Source organism: Tetrao urogallus (genome assembly GCF_951394365.1).
Source record: "Tetrao urogallus genome assembly, chromosome: 4".
NCBI lineage: Eukaryota > Metazoa > Chordata > Aves > Galliformes > Phasianidae > Tetrao > Tetrao urogallus.
Genome location: NC_136817.1, coordinates 24,577,087 through 24,600,614, shown reverse-complemented (window position 1 = coordinate 24,600,614; position 23,528 = coordinate 24,577,087). Strand labels below are relative to the sequence as shown.

Genomic DNA, 23,528 nt, shown 5'->3' with positions numbered 1-23,528 from the left:
TTCTTAAAGCAGCACAGACTTCTGATTTTAGACTTTTCAACCAAGTATAAAAAACATCCTTTTCTTTCATGCAAAATTGGCATTACCCTGTCATACACTAAGTATAGGATGATTATAGACTTTTCATAGTGTCGTAGGTCCAAGTTAGTTTCTAGATCTGAGATACTCACATTTATATTTTAACAGAAAAGGAGGCAGTTCTCGATGCCAGAGCCACTGACTACTATGTCCCTTTTCCAAGAGACGGAGCTGTTTCTCTTGAAGCTGCTCAGAACCATTCTCCCAGCTGCCTTTGTGGACTCCTATCATAAGCAGTACGCTTCTTAGATCCAACCCCAATATTGAAATACCGCAATCATGAAAGGTGTGAAATATTCAATGGACTTATTTATGTGAATTCCTGCCTGTAGTGAACAAACTGTTTTGGTGACATGCTATAAATCATACAGAACAAACTCTCCCAACACTTTCAGCTTGAGAGCAGAAAGTTCCCTTTGAAAATATTTATTGGCAACAAGCATTTGAACACTTTTCAAAAGCAGTATTTGTAGCACTTCCTACTCAGTCCAGGCCAACTACCTCACCAAGTTATTCAATAGAAATCCAGTTTCTGATCTGTACTTTAGATTACGCAGATACAATTCTTCATGTACTTAATTGCATGAGCTCATGCAACAAGATACCTACAGGCAACTAAAATAAATACAATAAAAGAACATTGAAGTAACTTCAATAAATAAATATCAAAATCCTACTGCACAATAAATTATCAATTTATCATAAAGCATCAGAAAGGCTATAAAAACAGCCAGAGCCATCTTTAACTCACTCAAGATATTAGTGCTTAGATTAATAATAAAGATTAATTGGATAGGATGGGGGAAATTAAGGATCAATTCTCAATCACAAGTACTTCATAAAATGTACTTTTATTATCTGATATTACATTCTGTTTTCAAAAGCGTATGCAATTTTTGAATCTAGAAAGCAATAAAAAAAATAATACTAAAAGTGTTCCCTTGGCAATAATCCCTCCACCTATCCTTCTCCCCTCGCTATCCCAAAACTAAAAAAAAAAAAAACAACAATGCTTTGGTTAGAAATGTTTTTCTCAGATTATTTTCTCAGAGTCTAGAGCTGTTGCTACCAGTACTATATTCTTAACATTTTAGGTAAAGTACAGCTATGTTCCTGAAGCATCTTACAAAGTCATACCAGCTATAGGTATCTGAAGAATTTGTAGCATCGCTAAAGTTGGAAAGACCACTGAGATCATTTAGTCCAACCACCAGCCCATGCCTGTGACAATTCTAGACCAGTGCCATATCTACACTTTCCTTGAACACATCCAGGGATGGTGAACTGCTTTCTTACCTTTCATGATGGCCTGCCATTTTGAAACAGAGACACCTGGAATCCCTACTGTGTGAACATGAATTCACGAGCTGGTGGATTGATTCTGGTCAAGAGGGATAGCTTCATTTACAATAGTAAGATCGCATAAACACCAACTTGTAACCACAAAGTCTTTTCCACCTCATCCCCTAGCTGCATAAACCAGTCGTCCCCCCTCCTTCACAACAAGGAAAACACAGCTTCATCTGACCTTCCATCTCTGCACACCCGTGTTTTTCACTATGCTGATTCCAAAAACAAACAAAACAAAACACTGAAGTACTGAAGGAGAGATGGGAGGTGAGAGACAATGACACTAAGTCTCCCGTCCTTCCCAATTAGGAGCGTCCTTCCCAATTAGGAGAGCCAAAGAGATTAAAAAAAAAAAGGAAGGAAATTACCTCTTAGAGATAAAGGTAGAATAGAAAAGAAATACAAGAGAGACTTAAGCAGTGTACAGGAACTGTCGAGTCACTGCCTGAACCACTGATTGATCGGTCAGCCCTGTAGCACAGATGAAGGCCAACTCTTAGACCCCATTTTAGGACTGACTGCCACTGGGAAAGGATCTTTTTCTGGAGAATCCCTCCTTTGTGGAGTTTTTCCCCATGAGCCCAGATCTTTGGATACAGATGAGCATTGTTTTCCTGTTTGTCTCTTTTGCCATCCCACCACAGTAATCTTTTCAACTGTAACAAGCAGCCACAATCAATCTCATCACTGCCAGTTCCCACTGTTAGCCTAGTTTCATTTTAACCTTTCATTACCACCTTAGACAAAAGAAGCTTCTTACAAAGAGGATTAAGAATTTTATTACTAGATAATTAGATATCAGAAATGCAACAGTGTTGGAGTTTGAAGTAAACAACAACAAAAAGAGATTCTAATTACCCTTCAGGTAAATAAAAGCAAATTAAGAATAATTATTACAGGATACTAATTTTGTATAAGAGGAAAATGTCTTCCAAAATAAAGAAGCCAAATAAACTACAGTAACATCCCTTAAATTCACGATTTTCGAAGGTTTTTTTTTTTTTTAAATGTATTTTTGACACAAATCTGGAGTAATTTTTCCTTCAACTCTTGAGCTTTCAATTTAAATTGATTTCATTTTGTAGAAATGCCAGACATATTTTCAAATTCTTTGCAGAAAAAAAAAACCAACATTTTTAATCTACAATCCAAAAAGAACACAGGAATCTTCCACAATATAACCACCAACTTTAGCTTAATTGTTCAGAAAGAGCTTATAATAAAAAATACACAAGAAACAATAATACGTATTCTACATGACCTTCTGTGTTCAGTATCTCTTGTACTAATGCATAGAGTAAGGCTGAATATGCAGGGGGAGCAGAAGTTTAAATAGAAATTTTAAATAGTTACTTTTCTTTCCTGCCCATACTTTCAATTTTGTGCTGCATGCTCTGATCAGAAAGTGGAAAACTGAGCTGCTTTAAGGGTGCATTTCTTTTCCTTTTGTCCTCTGACAAGAACTCCCACCTCCAGCACCTCAGTGAGCTGCTATCTGAAATGTATCAGAAGCGTTTTTGGCTCAGATGTCCTATGCAATTTTTTTTAAGCCCCTTCCCATGAAGTGAATCAGTTGCCAAGGAATACATCTTCTGTACACATCATAACACAAAACAGCATTAGCTAGTGATACGTCTAAGAGAACAACCAGCTGCCAGCAACACTGATTTTTATAAGATGCACCAGAAGAGACAAGATGAGCTACATAACTGAAAGAGTGGTATTGGTTTTCTGTTTTTTTTTTTTTTTTCCCCCCCCCACAAGAAAATATAGCAGTAATTTTACTTTTTGAAAGATTTTCAAGGGATCAGCCAACAAATTTACCTCCCTGGATCAAGAGAACAGAGATCCTGTTCCTCTTTGTAGCTGAGAAGTAATTACAGTACTATTTAAGTACTCATCTAGGGTGACCTTTCCCTCAGGATAAACCCAATTTCCTCCAAGAACTTGAGCATAAACTCAGGAATGGCAATTTGTCCTTCATTCCCCTACAGCACTTACTTTGATTTCTTATCAAGGCATGGAGAAAAAAAAAAAAAAAAAAAAATAGGGTGCATTACAGAGTGCTGATTACGTAAACCTGTGGGAAACAGCACAGACTCAGAGAAGTGAAACTCATATGAGCATGCAGGGGACTAAAAATGTGATACTTTCAGTACAAAAACAACTTTCTCAGAAAGGTGTAATAGAACACATTACAGATCACTTTTCCTTATATGAAGGATTATCTGTAGCTCCTCTAAGAAGGAAGGCATGAGACCATGCTTCTGGCTCCACTCTAGTTAGGAATTACCCAGGACATGATGCTTGTACTGCATTATACCCAACTCTAACCTTCTCTCCTTTGTACGTCACATTGATACTCAAAACACCATTTTCTGCAGGAATTACCCTTGTAGTAATCACACGCCAAGTGTCTTAATGCCAGCAGGTGCAAGCAGCTGGCTTGTAATTGCAACAATATAGCTCTCACAGTGTTACCTTGAAGGCATAGTCACAGAAGCACACATCCAACCCCTCTGCTAGATTTTAAAGTTTACACTAGATACGATGCAAGCTCATCCAGCCACAAACTGAAGCCACTCCAAACTGACAGTGCCACAGCCATCCTAGGGTCCCCCTTTCACAGCACTACTACTAAGCAACAGCATTTGTACCCCAAATCAACAATACCACATGATCTCCATATGCCAGAGGGACACAGCTCCTCTTAGTTTCTTTTGGTATTACTCCCCCTTGGGGGTAAAGCATTACACATGGAAAAGAGGAAAGAGGCCTTATTAGTACACTTTAATGGTTAAAGATGAACCATATCTTCCTACTCTGTTACCTTCTTGAGGATGGAAATTGTATCTTTCAGAATAAAATCAAAGCAATAGAACAGCGGATTATGAACAATTAACTCTCCCATGGAATGTTTCTCATTACTTGCAGCTGTCCCATCACAGATCAGTCTATCATTAAAAGCCAGCCTACATGCAGTTTTAAACCTACACAGCTCATACATAAATTGCAAAAGCTACAACTGTGTTTTGAATTAAGTCTTTCAACTTCAGTGTTTAAAACAAAAGCAAATCAAAGTCAACATTAAGTTTTCTACCTATTTACATTCACCTTTTTCATTATCTACTGGTTTTCCTTTCTTTTGCTTCCTTTGCTTCCAACGTTTTGCACTTTCTCCTTTCAGAAGTTTGTCATACTACCACCCTCAACATTTTCTCCTGTTATTTCTCATGATTTAAAAAAAGAAATAATAAAGAAGTCCTGCACTTCATTCTCTGCTTGCTCTTTTTGAAAACTCCCAGCACACTCAAAAGATTCAGTGTTTCACAATGCATTCATTTCCACCATACTTTCAATACATACATTAATAACTACATCAGAAAAGCAATAACAGCACACGCTCCTCCTACACACAATAAGCAAGAAATACCCTTTGATTAGCATTCTGGACAAAAAAGCAAAATCATTTCTGACAGATCCTCGGCGACACCAAGCAAAGTATTCACAAATAGGCTAATAGCTTTACACAAAAAGAAGAGTTAAACTCACCCAACTGGTGAAGGGGCTCTCCAGCTATGCAGCACTTCTCCTCAGCAAACAGCCCAGGTCCAAGTAATGCTCTCCTTTCTGTTGCTAGCCCTTATATGAGGGTGGTTCCACACTGGGTCCACCCCTTCTGATCACCTGTGCAACACAGGTGCAAATAATTTGCCTGTTCTCCCTCAGCCAGCTACACCCCTTCACCAGCTGTTCAATCACCAGCTCAAGCCACGACCTAACCGCTCCCCTACAACTGGCATAAATCACTCTTGTTGCGGAGAGATAATCCCAACACAGTTTTTTTCTTTCATTTTTTACAGTTAGAATCATTTGTGCCTGTAGCCGAGAAAGGGAAAAGCAGAACACGTAACCACAACAGTTCTGGCAGAGGTGTCAAAACTGCTACTTTTCCCTGGTTGGTGTAACATCAGGAAAACTTTCAGACATGCTTACGTTAATACCAGCTGGTACATCTGCTCTGAATTCCTCTGCTCCTACTGGAGATCGTATTTCTTAGATGTAATCACAGGTGTTTTGCAGAGCACCTGCCTCATTCCTTGTGATGAAGGGCACCTCAATACCCTGCTTGTTGCCCCTCTGAAACCAGCATGTTTTTCTTGTTGAGCAGGTAGCAAAAGAAAATAAATGATCTTTCTAAAATGAAAGCTTCTACTTTCCTCACAGACCTAAATTTAACACACTGAATTCTTTTTAGTGATCTAATTAGCAATTACTAAAATGTTTTATAATACAGAAACATGGACATGCCATACATCAGTGACACGCAAAGGGAGATCTATGGGATGACTGCAGCAGATTATGAATGGCTGTTGGCAGTATTAGAAAGGGTCAGTTACCTTACTGCAACACAAATTTTTGCAGTCAGCAAAAAACACTATTACACAGAGTACACCCTTCTTTCAGGTACTCACAGAAATTTCATTTAGATCTGAGAGTTATGTGCATAGAATGCAAATGCAGAACTCAGAGTACCTTAAAAAAAACACAACAGTAAGACCAGTTTCTGGTGTAAAAATGTTTATTTCAAAGAAAGGTAGATCTATACCCAGATGGCCAAGAAAAGAAAATAAACAAAAAAAAAAAAAATACCCCACAACAAACAACTGTTTCCCACCCCAACACCAAAAGACAGTACTCCACAATTTACCTTTACTTTAGGTTTCAGTTTCAACATTTTATTTAAAAAAATTCAATTTTTTTCCTTTTTCCATGATGCTGAACCTGAGGAAATTAAGTACCTTTCATAGGAGGGTTGTGTGGGATGTGTGAAGAAACCGCAATAAAATTTATTCACAATATACAAGTATAAAAATATGTTGCTTCAGTATTATAATTTAATAACTTTTTGTCGTTTCATAGGTATCTGGGAAAGGTACAGACATATGTCCTGATCCTGTCACAAGAGGTAGAAGGCCGGCATTTGGTACAACATTCCAGGAGAGCGTCAAAGTGACATTCCTGTTTCCCCTGCAAAAAAAAAAAAAAAAAAAAAAAAAGAAAGAAAAATCAGCATAAGTACCAAGATTTACCAATTTACCTAATCAATACTAACATTATCTAATGTAGGATAAGAATAATTTTCATGATCCAGGAAAGAAAAAAAAAAAAGAAAGATTTCAAGTTTTACGTAGTCACTTCATGAAACATTCCCTGTTTTACAGTTAAGAATTTATTTATTTTTTAATTATTCTACTCTTTTGGAGTTGAGTACAGCACAAAACCAATTCTGTAGAACAAGGATGTTAGAAGCATGACCTTGGGATACAAGTACAAAGACAACAGACTGATGGAATACACATACCTTATCATAGCAATACAAATACTTGTAAAATGAGAAGCATGCAAGTAAATGATGATGTCAGGATTAAAAAAAAAACAACACAAAAGCTACAAAGTGATTTACTTACTTGAGACCATTTCCATCATCAAAGAAAAAGTACTTCGACTTCATGTCTTTTAAGAACAGCCTTGGATTATCTCCTCTCAAAATGATCTTGTCCCAAAGGACCACTTGGTTCAGAGCCTAAAAACATAATTACAATTAAATTAGCAAGATCATGTCTCAGAGCATGTCTGGTCACTGAAATTAGAAAGCATATCCACTAAAAATCTGAAGTACGTGTTTGTAACACACATAAGCAGTTTAACAAAAATAATGCTGTACACAGGAAAACTGATACTACTATACACTGAAGTGTGGCACGATACATGGGACAACAGAACAGCTCAGTGCAACACCACAAACACGATTTTAACAAGTCAGATGATTGTCAGACTTAAAAAGTATGATAGGTGTTCCTTTAGAATTGCAAAAGTTAGTTTTTAAGAGAAGAATTTAGACTTTCTTTCAAAAGACAAATTCAGCTGCATTGCTCAGGTATTTAATTTTTTTTTTTCCAACTCCAATGGGGGAAAAAACATCTCTACTTCAATTGCAAGTATAATTCCAAGAGTTGTATGAGCACATCAAAAAGATGGATCCCAAAATCTTAAGTAACTGTACACTGATCTAAGTAGAGATATAGTAAGAATGGCACGCAGTTAAAGTCTCATACAGTATGGTACAGCACAAATTGCCCAGAGTAGTTGGCTAAAGTAAGAACTGGAGATATATGAAGAAACAAACCGATAAGGTGAAATAAGACAACGAATTCCCAGTTTCTAACAAAGAAATCTAAAAACTGTTCTTATGCAAATGCAGCATCCATAGCATTTGTAAAATAACTTTAAAAAAAAAATCTAGAAAGTTTTATGTAGCAAATGGAAAAAAAAAAAAAAAAAAAAAAAAGCCTTCACTACATCCTTGCTGATATCAGCAATTAATGAACCGAAAACCCACAACACGTGGCCAAGCCAAAGTCTGCTACATCCATCTGTAACAGTAATCAACTGGAAAAAGTTGGGGAAAAGTACATCAGACAGCACAAACAGGTGAAAATAGTTCAATTTTAAGGTACGCATTACTTTTCTTTCTGTCTACAAGGCACATATCAAGTTCAAAGCCTTCCCACCTCGCAGTTAAACTGCCAAGAAAATAACCATAAAAGCCAGTGAAAATGGTCCAAGGCAGTAGGAAACTCTAGCACCTTAACCCTTCCCATCAGAATTTCAAAGTGTTAAAAATCAATGCGGTACAAAATGGGCAATCACTTCAACTTTCTCTTTTGTACTTACATTGTTTTTTGTTGAGTATTCTGCAGACAAATATAGAAACAATTGTTTAACATTCCAGTCAAATATACTCTGCAAATGTATGCACATTAAGGAAAAGGTTATCATATTGTAAACTTTATATTTTCACTAGATCTGTCCAGACCATGATGATTACAGCAAGTTCTTACATTTCAATATACCTTATTTTATTTATAAATCAGAGCTTTTCCAAGACCTCCAGCACATTCTTCAATCACTTTCAAGCCACAGATTTCATAAATCAGATTAAAAAAATGAATAGCTATTTCATGTAATGATTTAGGAGTTCTATATTTGACATTACAAGTCAGTAACTTTGATCCATTGCTAGTCAATCTATTAGAAAATCTTAAATGTAAAGCAAGACAGAGTTTTTCAGCAACTCTTTAAAGCTATCATTTATACTATCAAGGAACGCTAGCATCCAAATGAGGATGAAGATATAATAGCAATAATCAATATATAATACAAAACTTACAGAATGCAGAGAGCTCAAAGAGCCTATAATATCTGCATTAGAAAAGTCAGTAGACTAGAAGTCTATCACACTGGAAGGGACACCTGAAATTATCACATATAATAATCTACTTTCTACAAGAACATTAGCTTAGTTAACTGACAGATCTCTGCCTAAAATTTCTGATCAATGGTAAAATACTGATAACTTCCATTTGAGACAATCAGTGTAATAAAGGTGATATTTTAAATGTCTGCTGTTCATTTAGCAATGAAATGCAATGTGATCGCTAAGGAAAATACCTCTTTAATAATAATAAAGATTAAAGATGATGTTCTACTCCTCCAGCCTACAAGAATGTCATCCCTTTTTATTCTATTCTTCTCTATCTTGGAACAAAAATGAAATAGAACAGATTTTGATGCTGGTTGGAGAATCTATCTTGTCCCACTCATCCCAAGTCTGAATCAGATTTTGAAGACCCGAGTTCAAAAGCAAAGGAAGGAAAGAATTAAATAATCATAGCTGCTATTACAAGAATAGGTGACTAAAATATTCAGGTAAAGCAGCTCCAGCTAACTCAAAACAACAAAGTTAAGAAATCCCACAAAAACACACTTCCAAAATGATTTCTAAAGGCAGTCATTAAGTACAGACAAGAGAGCTTTTGAATCTAAAGGAAGGAGAGGGGAGTTATCTTCTAACAGTCAGTGTATTTAATTCTCATTGGGACTAACAAATCACGTCCATTAGTTGAGAGCCATATCTTTTTACAGATTTTATCAAAAAAACCACCAACTATCAGAAAGTTATATATTACAACCCTACATACTGCGAGATTTGTTTATGCCAAGCATCAAAGATTAAGCCAAAATTTTCTTAAGCAAGTTTACAACTACTGCTAGTATAAAAAACCTCAATAGAACATGGAGTCTTTTACACCCACACACTGCAGATATTGTATGAGAACATCTACAGGGGTTCTGTCCTGCGCCCTCCCCATATGCAATTCAATTAATCAACTTCAGAAGCATTTTAGTTTCTAGTTTGAATAAATACCAGCATTTCAGAGATACAAAATAGTCTCAGGAGCTTACTTCTGCTTTCAGCTGATTGATAAAACAAAACCTTCTCACTACCATGCAAGAAACACAAGCAAAAATTCAGTTCAAGGGTTCATCCAGCTTTTACATCCACTCAAGAACCGTATTTGATTTGCTCACTCCATGTATCAATCTCCTCTGAAGCAAAGAGGAAATCTGTGCCTTGTCTAACACAGTGACAAAAAACAGCTAACGGGGAAAAATTACAGGAATTTGAACCCAGCTGCAAAGCAGAGCTTTGTGTAGTCACTTCAGCTAAAACATGCTACCTTATATTTGGTACTGATTTCTTCTGAAAAATAGGATTTTTGTATCTTAATCCCAAGAATGATTTCCTTTCATCAACAAAACTAACAATACCCACAACCCACCCCCTTTCTCAAAAAAAAAAAAAAACCAAAAAACCAAAAACCAGACTAACAAGAATGGCACACAAAAAGAGAAGCACACAAAAAAGCTGAATGAAGTTATCAGCAGGGCAAAAATAAATACAGCAGATTTTGCAGTACCATGTATGCTTACGAATGAACTGAATGGTACTAAGTCTTAGAGATTTGATAGTTCAGCATCTAAGAAAGTAAACAAACACCATTTCTTTTTCAAAGAGGACAGATACCTGTATACAAATATTATGCAGCTGGAACTTTAAAAACCTCATTGCAGAAAAGCTTCAAAGTTGCATCAGAGTTCCTAGATTCATTATGACAGTCTGAACACTGGTTATATAAACACTGCAACTAGTTCATACTTCAAAACACAAATACCATCTTCACTTAACACTCACACTGCCCTGGCAGTGTTAAAATGCACTTCTCTTAGATTAGTTGCACTGCACTTCTCTACAGAGAACAGAGCTTTATTTTAAGAGCAGGCATAGAAAAAGCAAAGGAAACAGCTCACCCAGCGCCATTTACAGATCAACTACTCCAGGTTCTATTTTCATGCCCTAGATATGCAAAATACCATTTTTGTCACTGCTTTAAACTTAGATTTTAAGACAAATTTCTGCCTTTTTTCCAATTCCCAAGTATCAAGATTATAAGTTAACAAAAATAAAAGTCAAGATCTTATTTCAAAGTGTTTTCAAACCATTTTTTTTCCATTAAGGATATCTGCAGTAATGTCAAACGTGACGAACGCCAGATCACTTCTTTCTCTAGGTCCAGTGAAATCTTCTACATTTCTTCTAAGATAAAACAAAACACAAGATTATCTTCTCCTTATTTCTCTCTCACACTTCAAGCAAATTATTATTATTACTGCATACTTTCCCCATGCATTCCCTGTACTTTCTTGCAAAAGCATTTGGCTAAAATATTACCACATTATACAATAAAGCCTGCCTTCCAGAAGGCTTAGAGCCTGAGTTTTAAATGATGGGTTTTACCCCCACAGAAGTCTATGTAAATTATATAGAAACCCTGAAATTATTTTCCAGTTAACAAACATTTGCTGTTTCTTTTGTACCTAAACTGCATTTCATTTCACCTTTAGCAAAGTGTGTGTTAACTATCCCCATCTTCAAATTTGTAAGCTGATTGGAAGGCTGGCTCAACAGCTGGCAATCATTTTAAATAATATTTATTTAGAAAACCTTTAGTGCTTAGTCTCGTACAAGACACTCCAACCATTCTGATTAACTGTCATTCATTTTGTAGTTTAAACAACTTAGAGAATTTCTCCTTGGCATGTTCAGTCATTAAGGAGAAGAAAACACTTAAATCCTTCTACACAGTAGAAATCATAGACAAGTTTTGGAAGACTGCTACAAATCCACTTTTTGAGAAATTAATTATCTGACATCGCCATAAAACACTGTTAAAAAAAACAGAAAGTGGAAAATAACACAGGTATTTACATACGTATGTAGTTAAAACTTAGCCTACCAAACTTACTGCTACAAGCTTACGCTGCAACAGAAAGCAAACTGGCAATGAACCATGAGCCCTAATTCCTCACGTAACAAAGACCTTGGGAATTATGAACTTACCAGTTACATTTATTCTGCTGTTAAAATTAGTCTGTGAAAATGTAATTTCATATAAACTAGATTCAGTAATCTCAGAGGAAAAAAGTATTAACCAGTGAAAAACACACTCTTGGATACAGTAATTAAGAAAAACACCACCCAAACTCACCAATGTAAGACTCGTTAAGAACTTCCATTCCTACGCAAACACCTTTTTAAGTAATAATTCTTGTCAAGCACTTGACATAATTTCCAAATAACTGCCTGTCAATCTACTGGGGTAAAGGGCCTGAAGCTGGGGGCCTGTGGAACTTATTAGAAGTTCAACAGAAATATCTCAGGTATAATGCCTCTTCTTTCATTACTAGCAGATCCATGCATCACTGAAGGGACAGGTTGCATACATTTCATCTACGTCAGGCATTAGCATGAAATTAATGCTGTGAAGTTCAGCAAAACACTCTATATTTCTCCTTGTGCCAGTTCTAAGCTTTTCTTTTTTTTTTTTCTTTTGCAATCCTCCACACAGTATACACACAGGGCTAATGAAGGTGTTAAAGCAATCAAAAAGGTGACTGCAGATCCCACTCTATTTGGGACCATTTCACCTTCCAAAGGCTGCTGCCAGCCACCCACATGCCTTGGGGTAGCTGAGCAGCTCCAAGAGCTGCTTTAACTCACTGACCAGGCCCAAAACAAGCCCAGCAAGGAGAATAAATAAATAAAGATAAAAGACACATTTCAGGTAAGCTAAAGCAGATCAGAACTGTCCCATTCTCAGATGTAACTCCGGTAAAGAGCCACGCCACCAGAAACAGGAGTCAGGGCCTCGGGCTCTTTGTGGCAGGAACCTGGCTGCTGGCAGAACCGCAGCCATCTGCGTTGGCCATCGTGAACTTGATGCAAGCTTCCTGTGACAAACTCTCAAGGAAAAAAAACAAAAGCCAAAATGCTGAAAAAAGAGGTTACATCAGCCCGCTGTGTCCTGTGGGCATGGGGCTTTCCGCAGGGTCCAACGGAAAACAAAACCTCCAAGCTGGTCTAAGGAGAACGCATTACCAGCTCGCTCGGATCTAGTTCGGTCACAGCACGGCTCGAGTCGGAAAAGGCCCGTGACGCCCACCCAGCCGCAGCCCCCGGCGGCGGGCCGGCCGCCACCCACCCGACCACGCCGCCGGGGTCCCATCCAACCTGCCCTCGGACAGCCCCAAAGCACGGAGCCTCCGAGCTCGCACCGACCGCCCGGCACAAGCCGCCGCTGCGCGGCACAGCCGCCCGCCCCTGCGGGGCACAGCCCGGCCCCCGGCCCTCCCGGAACCCCGCCCGGCCGGGCGGGAGGCGGCGAAGCGCCGTCGTGGGGCTCCCTCATTGGCCCCGCCGGGGGAAGCGGAGCGCCCCGTGGCCGCGGCCGCTTCAGCCGCCGGGCGGAAAAAGGGGATTAACGGGGAGGAGCGGAGCGGAAGGGCCCGCCCGCGGGGGTCCCGGTGCCGGACGTTACCCGGCCCGGCCCGGCCCGGCCCGGCCCGCCCCGCCGCCCGACCCCCACTCACAGCGTGACCCGGGACACGGCGATGCTGACGGGCACGCTGCGCTCCTTGAAGGCGGTGGTGATGAAGCAGCCGAAGGTGAGCGCCGCCATCACGCTCAGCGAGAAGGCGAAGAGCGAGTTGGCCCGGGACAGCACCGTGTTCATCTCCCCCCCCGCTCTGCCCGCCGTGCGGGCTCCCGGGCTGCAGCCGCTGCTCGGGGCGGGGTCGGGGAGCCGCTCCGCCGGTCCTGAGCCGCGGCAGACACGGGCGGCGGCGGCGCCGTCGCTTGGGCCGCGGAGGAAGGGGCGCGCGGCCGGCAGGGAGAGGCGCGGCCCCGCCGAGAGCACGCCCTGCGCCTGCACTGCGCCTGCGCGCGAGGCCGCCGCGCTTCCCTCGGGCGCCGGCAGCGAGTTGGCGTAGCGCCTGTCTCCGCCTCTCGGTCAGTGCCGTGTGTCGGAGGGAAGGATGCCGAAAGAAAAGCCCCTCCCGCTCGGTGTGGCTGTGGGTGAGGCTTTTTGTGTGTGTTTGCTTTCTGTGTCGAGCAGACATCCTGACAGCTTGTCTGCCTGGCTCGAGAGGGCCGGCAGAGCTCAGGCACGTCGCCCGCGTCTTGAGCTGCGTGTGATGGAGGCGTTCCCCCAGGAGGGCTTCGTTGGCATTCCCGTTTTGTTGTCCGTACCCTTAGCGTACATCATCTTGTCATTACAATGCTTTTCTTTACTAAAGGACTCTGTGATCCCACGCCATTTGCAGCACAAGGCAGTCCTTCGCCCCAGTGAGTAGGTCGGAATTTCACTGCGGGTGGGTGCCAGCACGATGCGGTTTATGCAGTGCGATGGTTCATTCGCCATCATTGCAGACCCCTCCTCAGGGCTTGTTCCTGCCCCATGGAGCTGAAGCGTTATGAGTTGCAGGAGAGGGACAGTTTATATCGTTTTCTTTCCATTTCCTTCTAAATCACTAAGCCTGAGTGATAAAAGTGCTTTTGTTTTTATAGAGTCTGTACAATGGTATTTGCATGTTTAACTGTATTTATGCTAGGCCTGATTAATACCAATTCCTCAGGGTGGACAACAGGTGTCAGCAGTGGTTCGCTTATATTTAACTTCCCAACACTACTATTCCAGCATAATGAATGCTAGGAGTTGGCACAGGAGTTAACACAGAGGGGTCTGAAAAGATAGAAGGCCTTATAGAATCATAGAATCTCTCAGCTTGGAAAAGACCTTAAAGATCACTGAGTCCAACCACAACCTAACCATACTACCCTAACTCTAACAACCCTCCGCTAAATCACGTCCCTGTGCACCACGTCCAAATGGTTTTTAAACACATTCAGGGATGGTGACTCAACCACCTCCCTGAGGAGCCCTATTCCAGTGCTTCACAACCCTTTCTATAAAGAAGATTTTCCTGATATCCAACCTAAACTTACCCCGGCACAACTTAGGGCCATTTCCCCTTGTGACAACCTGTCACCAGTGAGAAGAGACCAACCCTGCTCTCGCTGTAAGCACCTTTCAGATATTGGAAGAGAGCAATAAGGTCTCCCCTCAACTTCCTTTTCCCCACTCTGAACAGCCCCAGTTCCTTCAGTCTAGTACTAATTCTCTCTCCATACAGAGCTTAAATACAGTGATAAACAGATTTGTGCTACAGATTGTTAACTTTAGGGTGTGAAGGTATCCATGGGGATGTGCTGTTGTTTTCCGTGTGTCTGTGCATCTCCCATACTGAAATAAGTTGCAGACCCAAACAGGATTGTCTCTTTATCAGTGTGTTGTTGTTAAATTCTTTGCCAGTTTGCATGTGATAATTCTGTGTTTTCTTCATGTTCCAAAATAATTCCAGAAATATGGAGCTCAGACCTTCTTTTGTAAAGGTGGCCATCAACTTGTTGTTTGATGTTTTGATTTGCTATTCAAAACATCAGTTGCTGGGAGGTAGAGGTTTTATGATTTATGGTTTAGAACTGAATGCTACTGAAACCTTGGATAACTGTTACTGCAAAGTGGATATATTCCACCAAAATATTTGAAGATTTAGCAGCAAAAAGGAAACTTGCTGCAAACCAGGGAAATTAAACATTTCAGAAGTAATAAAATCTCTGCTAGAATGGAAAAGATAGTTCCAAATAATAACAGTATTATTTTCTTGTATCTGTAGTTGCTGTTTGGAGTTCTTGTCATTAGATATTAGAGAACTCCACTGCTGGGAAAACAGAAATTTTAGGAATAAAGTAGTAAAATTTACAAAGCAGCAGTCGAGTACATGCAGAAAGTTGAAATCAAAAGGTCTAGGCAGGCTTCATGTTAGATCTGTGTTCTTAACAGAAATGAGTAATTATGGCTGTTACTTATGTAGTTGTGAATTTATTTTAAGAGAATCTTTAATTAAATGTCACTTAAAAGAGACAGTATTTGCTCTCTGATGTTCTAATCATGTGCTCTTTTTGTGTAGTATCAGCACTTCAGCAGGATTGATCCCACTGAGCAGCTCATGCCGATGGTGGTCTTCTGAGAGAAAACTGCTTTGAACTTTGGATGAGGTGTTCTACTTCGATGCTCAGCTTTGTGAGTTGTTCCTTTAAGTATCTGTATAAAGAATGTGGCAAGTATTGACACTGAACATCAACAAGGATTGCTCAGAGTACTTTTTCTGCTGAAGTCTGGATGGTTCTAATGCACTGTGCTTGGGGTATGCTGAGATAGATCTCTCACAGTGACTGGCAATTTTGGATGTATTCTTTGTGAACTCCAGGTGAAGAGGGAGAGCTCGCTTTGCTTCAACTCAGGTAGTAGAACCTTCAGATTTTTCAGTCCTTAAGGTTTCTAATTGGTCATACAGATGAAAGCTTAAGGGCCTATGGCATCTTTGGCATCTAGATAGTTAAATGAAGGCTTTATAGGTAACTTATTTTGGTTTAAGGCCATGCATATACTTCCTAAATTTTACCATAAATGTCTAAATCCTTTATTGAATTTATCTCCTACTGATTCTTGAAATGTTAGCTCTTCAATGGGCAACAGGAACACACAGAAGCAATTGGATATGCAGATGAAAATTAAAATGGATTTTGTCAAATATTACAGCAAATGTGGCCGCGAGCTGCTTGGGCAATTTTTGTCACTGATGCAACAACCCCCTTTCAGTTAGCACTTCTTCTGACTTGGCCAGTTTTACAACTGGTGTGGACAGACCATTGCCATAAGTAGTCATGTTTCTGGACTTCTTCAAAGAGTTTTTGTTTCTAACCTTCTTTTCACATCCATTTTTTCATTATGGACCTACAAATTACAGAGAATACTACGGTAGCTGAACATAAACTTTCACTTGCATCTATATTCCTGTTTCTAATGCTTCAGCAAGAAAATGTCAGGGAACTTAAAATGAGTGAACTTGATTTATTAAACAGTGTTTCATTGAACCGCATAAGTATGTTGTATTGGAGATGGGACCAGATAGACTTAGCTCCAAAACCAGCTGTTTGTTTCAGCACTCAGTGTAGTTCATTTATGGTTCTTAGCAGACCTGCTATCACCCATTCTATGACATAAAAAGCCATGTAAGGTAAAGTCCTCTGATGTATCGCTGGTTTAGCTGAAGCTTTCCCTGTGCCGTGTGCTTTGCATTCTGTGGTGTGAAGCATGTGTGCTACTGATCCACCTCACCCTACTTTTACTTCATTCTCTAAGTCATTCACAAGTTCTTCATCACAAAGTATTTTTACATCTCTTGTAAAAGCATCAAGCAGAGACTGTCATGCCTCAGCTTGAGGAAAAGAATGTTTTGCCAGCTCTGTCATGATATCATTTAACTGATACCAATTTTAGTGGATGGAAAAACCTTTCTGATGTTATCACTAGCCATGAGAGTCAGGATATAGTGACTCCTGGATATCTGCTTGCTGTATAATCTTTTTACTCTCAGCGCTTCCAAGTCATGAAATTGTCTTAGCAGTTTCGTTATATTAAGACCATTTATAGGCACCAGAAATATGCTTTACACAAAAAGGAGACAAATTAAGCCACTTCTACTTGGTCTAGAATAAACTGTGGCCAAAAAACAAAAATAAGAACATTTTAAAAAATGAGGAAAGAGAGTATAAAGACAAAGGAAAGAGATGATGTCACCCCTTTTAGAAGAAATTTATGATAAAGAATTAGTTAAAAGGTTAAAGCAAAATTAAAAGATAGGCCATAATGTAGAATATAAACTAGTAATTATGAAAGGATTTCAAATTGGTGACAAGAAACATTCACCACTCAGATAGATTATTTCAGTCAAGTTTTTGACTTTTGAATAATCAATGCTCGTTATCTTGACAACATAATTTGAAGCCCTTGTAGATAAATAAATAATGATTTTCTGTAGATCTGAGATAGTTTATTAACTCCAAGGAATATTAATTCAAACAGCTAAGGACTATATAGGTTACAAAATGGCAGAGAGGCATTAGTTACAGCTGCAAACATGGTAATTTGAAAACTGTCCTCTGAACCAAAATTTCCATTGGTCCTACTTTTCAGATACATACTAACTCTTATTTGTGATGAAAAACAAATCTTCACATCAGGGGTTTTCTGGAATTTCAATGTTGCTGACTTGTTTATTTATTTTTAAGTAGAGATAGCTATTTAATAAGAATATGTCATTGTGCTGTTATTACAGAAAAGATTGACTGTAAAAACTGCAGAATGCCAGAATAAATTGTATGAATTCAGATTACTGAGCTGTCTGCTAGAGAAACAGCAAAGTTAGTTCTGTCAAGGCAGTTCAAATATCAAGTATCTTTTTGGGGACCCAAAAAAGGTACTATGGAAAAGGGAATGATGTACAAAATGAGGAGACTCTTCAAAGATTAATTAATACAGCTATATCACTAAGTTCAGCTGTCAAAAATTACAGCCAAACTTCTTTATTAATAGGCAGTTTGTACATGAGCAAGTGGAGGTTGCTATCTCTGTAGCAGAATGGATGATAAGGTGTGCAAATGCTTTTTAGTGTAATGTCCAGCAAGCTAGTTTATTAAGAAGTTAAAATTAAATTGCCAGATTCTGAACTAAAGTGGCTAAATGCCAATATACATTCCTCTCTGCTAATTTCCAGGAAGGGAGAGAGAGGGGCAAGAACTCAGAGTAGAGGAATGGAATGAGCAGCTGGATGTGCTAACTTTTAAAATTTCTATGGGGCAAGACTTTTATCTGTCAACAGTCTGTGTGTGTCTGCTGTCTGACATGTTTCTGGTTTTAGTAATGTCTCCAAGTAGATACGTGACTTCTATTGGAATCTTCTGCTGTAGTACTCTTAATAACTCAGTTGTCCAAATGGACTGAAATAAATATTGTAGGACAAATGTAAAGCACTTCTTAGCAGAATACAGATTGAATTTATTTGTAAGCAGGTCAGTTATACATGCTTCGCTTCTGTAGTGTAGGTATCAGCTTTACTGTCAGTGAGTAGATGGAGTGATTAAGCACATCAAACATGCTCATAGGATAATTATAGAATTACAGAATATCTTGAGTTGGAATGGACCCAGAGGGATAATGGAGTCCAACCCCTGGCTGCACACAGCACCATCCAGAATTCAAACCCTACGTCTGAGTGCGTTGTCCAAATGCTCCTGAATCTCTGGCTGCTCAGGGCTGTGCCCACTGCCCTCAGGAGCCTGTTCCATGCCATCACCACGTAGAAGAACATTTTTCTGACACCCAACCTGATCCTTCAGAGTTCCTTTCCATTCCCTTGGGTCCTGTCACTGTCATCAGAGAGCAGAGATCAGCAACTGCCCCTTTGCTCGCCTCATGAAGAAGCCATAGGCTACCATGATGCCTCCTCTCTGTCTCCTCTTTGGATTGATCAAGCCAAGTGACCTCGGCTATCCCTTATGTGTCTTGCCCTACAGGTCCCACAGCATCTTTGTAGCTGTCCTTTCCTCTAATAGTTTCATGTTCTTCTTGTATTGTGGTGCTCAAAATAATGTTGCTGATAGCAGAGATTGTTTGATATTAGACTCATAGTTGAAGTGGAATCTATCACCATTGTGACAAGCAGCTGTACACTGGGTGTGTAACAAAGTGATATGGCCTTAAAATTTATGTATGTTCTTTTAAAGGATTGAGAGAGTTAGAAAACTGGAATTTCATAGTCATTTTAATATCTGAAATACTTTTTATGGTTTTAAATATATGTTATGCAAAGAGTGTCTGGAGTGTCAAAAGGTATCGATTGATATTTAAATCCTGGGACAGTAATTCCATCCTCTGTAAATCCAGATTTGCATGTCTGTATGTTGGAACTATTTTCCAAAGACCAAACACTAGAATAGAATCAATTTAAATTTGTTAAAATTTAGCAATTGATTAAATAAAATTTTCATGATGTTACAAATGCAAAGTTGTATCATTCCTGTGGTTCAGTAATGGAAGAGCTAGATTTATATTGAATTTAAGTTCCATTGGAGTACTGATTTTTTTTATACAGTGGGAGGAGTAAAAATATGTACCTGAATGCATGGATTTGGAGTTTCTTGAGCAATTCAAGAACTGGTCAAAATAAGGTACAATAGCAAAATATAGAGAGAAACTGGATATCTAACAAAACTGTGCATTAAAGGTTTTTAAATAAACTGATGTCTTTCAAAGTCTTACAAGAAAGGAGGAATGGTGTCTAAATACAAAGCCCTAGAGTGGAATGAATGTCAGAAATCAGAGCATGTCTACTGAGAGGAGGAAGATAACATGTTTTATGGTGTTTATTTTGATTTCCTCTTGTGCATGAAATATCATTGCATTGCACTGTTTGGACAAGAAAGATAGTAACAGAAACTATTGTAACTGTAAAATTCTTAGAGAAGTGTAACTTTGGATACCAGTTACATCGTAGCACTGCATTGTTTGTGTAGATTCTTGATAGACTTGACCTTAAGGCATTTGAGGATGAAAACTAGATGTGAAAAAAGAGGTGGGCCTTTAATTCGTTTATTTTAACAATGTTGCATTTGCCTCCATTTGCAACACAACTCTTAGATTTCTATTTAGAGAATCAAGCTTTGGCATAAGTTGAATAAATTGTAGAATTTTTAAGAATAGCCAACAGGTAGCAGCCAAAAAGCAGTAGATCTGAGACAGTTTGTTGCACTTCTCTGGACCAAAGTTTGTGCTCTCCCACTTTTTTTTTTTTTCATTCCTCCAAAACAGCATCACCACATCTGTACCATCTCTTCCTATTTTACAAAGAAGAGTGATGTCTGGGTTGCTCTACTGGGCTTGAGTTCCCGTTTGGACCCAGCAGCTGTTTCATGCCCCCCAATTTCAGAACTCCTAGGTATCAGAGAAACATGGTTTGCTTGTTTTTCTGTGCTTACACTGGGAGGTGTAACTTGTTAAGGATACAGCTCAAAAGAGCATTTGGTATTTTTAAAGGTTTTATTGACTGTGTTTATTGTATGTTGTGGTGTGGTAAGCCCTTTAAATCTTAGAATAATTTTTTTTTGAACCATTAAATGAATTATCATTCAGTATTTCATTTTATTAACGTTATCCAAATTTTGCATTAGAAGAAAAATTATGTACCTGGTTAGTTTTCACTACTCACTTACTGAATATTTCAATATTCACCTATTTTCACTATGCACCTATTGTTTTCACTCTGAGTATTTCGTTTACAGCAGTGAGGTCATCTGCAGAATACTGCTACTGAGTGGTGTTATTAAGCTCCTTTTTGAAGTGACAAAGTGAGGCATGGAGGAATTTCTTTCTCAGATGTCAAAATTATTGAAGAAATCAGAATGTCCAGATTGAGTCCATGCTGTTTTAAGGGCTTTCATATTTTTATAATGTTGCACATTGATTTCTGTTTGGAAGCCATCACTGTTCTGCACTGCTGCGGATCAGCCTCCAGTTGCTTCACATTGCCATGCATTACAAGATTTGGAACATTTACTATTGCCATTTTTTTATGTTCAGACACATTGACAGTCACAGCAATTGTCAATTCCTTGTTTTATTTACTCAGACCTACACTTTCTGATTTCATTTCCAACGTCTGTAGCTTTTGTTTTCTATTTTCCCAGTCTTGCTCTCAGTTATTTTGTGTTCAAGTCTCGTTCTTTATATTGTTGATTCTTCCAAAATACCACATGAACATTAACATTTAAACAATTATATCTGTTTTCACGTGAGAGAGTTATGGGGCTAGAAAGAAATAACAGAAATATTACTAGGACAGTAATTTTGCTAAATTTGCTAAAATAGCTTCTTCCTATGTGTGAACCAAAACTCTCAAAGCTTATAATTCATTTCTTTAGCATACTGTTTATAGCCATGGAGAGAAAATTAAGAGAGCGTGGAAGACAAGCTTTGATAGAGGAATAATTCTGCTCTTTCTTTTCCTTTTCGCTATTTCTAAATGCAAAAGATTCACAGGTCAGTGAGATTTTTTATTTTTTTTTTTTTTGAGAAATCACTTACAAAAATTACATGCATCTATGACCTTATTTTTGTAAAGGCACTCATTATTTTTTTGCTCTTTACTGAAAAATTCAACCTGAAGAAGGCACCTAAGGACTGAGAAATTTCTCTGTTCAGTGATTTATCTACTGCAGTTAAAAGAAGCATGAAAACAGTATTGTAAGTGGATGATTAACTCTGAATGCTGCTGTTAACTCTGTTATTTATAGTAATTGCTATTTGGATTTTTGCCTCTACAAAGAAAGGCTTTTCTCTTTTGTTATTTAACAAAACATGGGAGAAGTCCAGATGAGAAAGAACACCCATTAGATTAAACAATATGCAGTCAGGTTGAAAAAAAAAAGGGGAGCAGGGAGTTGTTCCCATTAGATAATTGATTCTTCTTTATTCTGCATGGCTAATTTGTAAGAACAGGTACTTCAGGTGGTTTGGGAATTGTGAGAAATATGGAAGAAGTAGAAATATGGAAGACAAATGTAATTCATATGCTGAATATGTTATTAAGGGAAATAGCATTTCTGCTAATGCTTAGAACGGAAATTGGCAGTGCTTGCTCAGAACATAATGCCTATTTATCCTTATGGAAAACATGACACCTCAATTCAGTGTCAGATAACAATGTGCCAAATATAAAAAAGGATTTTCATTTGGCATTTTAAGTACTCACTTCTACTTCTAACTATGGTACAAGGAGAGCAGTTCCTATTCTAGCTGGATGAGAAAATGTCTATAAACAAAATTTAGGAGAAAATTGATACTTTTTTTTTTTTTTTTTTTTTTTCACAGATCAATACAGTTTACACTGTAAACTACTTTGTTATTGCCTCTTGTAGTTACTGTTTTCTATGCAGTTTGTTCTTTTTTCCCAAGAATAACAACTGAATGTCTGCTTCTTTCAAGATAAGCACAATTTAGATCTTGTTTGTTAATAAATCATTATTTTTTTTCTAAGCATATTTTATTTTTTTTTATCATTGTCTTTTCTTCATTTATAAATGTTTATTGAGTGTAGTTTTTAGAAAATATTAGTTCTTACTATAATAAATCACTCCTGGAGCCAGGTGATAAGAGGATTTTTATTTTGCCACTTTTTCTTTAGAAATATGTTTTTGTACTGTATCTGCTATGCTGTTCATTAAAGTCAGGGGATCTTTGGATGCAGTGACATTTGGATGATACCCATGGACAGTTGCCAACATTCTAAAATGTTTTGTTTGGACAATCAAACATGAGAATCCAAAGAAGAAGAGAAAGGGTGTTTTAGTTTAGGATTACTATGTGTAGAATATTTAAAATTATAAGTAAATATACTATTTCTTTTTTAATTAAAAGGAAGCGCAATGGAATTAGAACAGGACCCTGACTTATGCTGCCACAATCCTTTATTTTAGGGATGTGGCTTACTGAGGAATCTGGTTCTGTCCTGCAGCTCCTCCATTTGAGTCACGTTGTGACACCAGCATTTACTCATTACTCACTAGTGGAACAATTTGTGTGTAACTTCTGATAACTGTGAGTAATAAGCTTCTGGTATATAAGCTAATTAATTCATAAAGAATCTGAGGAACTTTGATTCCCTTCTCTAAAACTGGTCAAGAAATAAAGCCTGTTACGTCATTGGTTTAAAATAATATAAAACTGCACAATGCAATGTGTATCACAACCATTAAAAACATTCCATGCTATATATTTAATGGTGCCTTTATGGGTTAATTTTGTATGTTTTTTTTTGATTTTGTATAATTATGGATAGTGATCATATTTATAAAAATATATCAGTGTTGGATTCCAGTCATCTGCTCCGAATGCCAT

General features: G+C 38.3%; 1 protein-coding gene across 1 annotated transcript; it reads right to left on the bottom strand.

Moving 5' to 3' along the window:
- Window positions 1-6,186: 6,186 nt before the first annotated feature.
- On the bottom strand, window positions 6,187-13,406 carry SPCS3 (signal peptidase complex subunit 3; the record flags this gene model as incomplete). The annotated part of the gene is made up of 5 exons (XM_079534942.1): window positions 6,187-6,459; window positions 6,900-7,015; window positions 8,167-8,235; window positions 10,834-10,930; window positions 13,264-13,406. 5 exons carry the CDS (start codon window positions 13,404-13,406, stop codon window positions 6,327-6,329), a joined length of 558 nt encoding a protein of 185 aa, XP_079391068.1. The 3' UTR covers window positions 6,187-6,326.
- Between the last annotated feature and the right edge of the window lie 10,122 nt (window positions 13,407-23,528).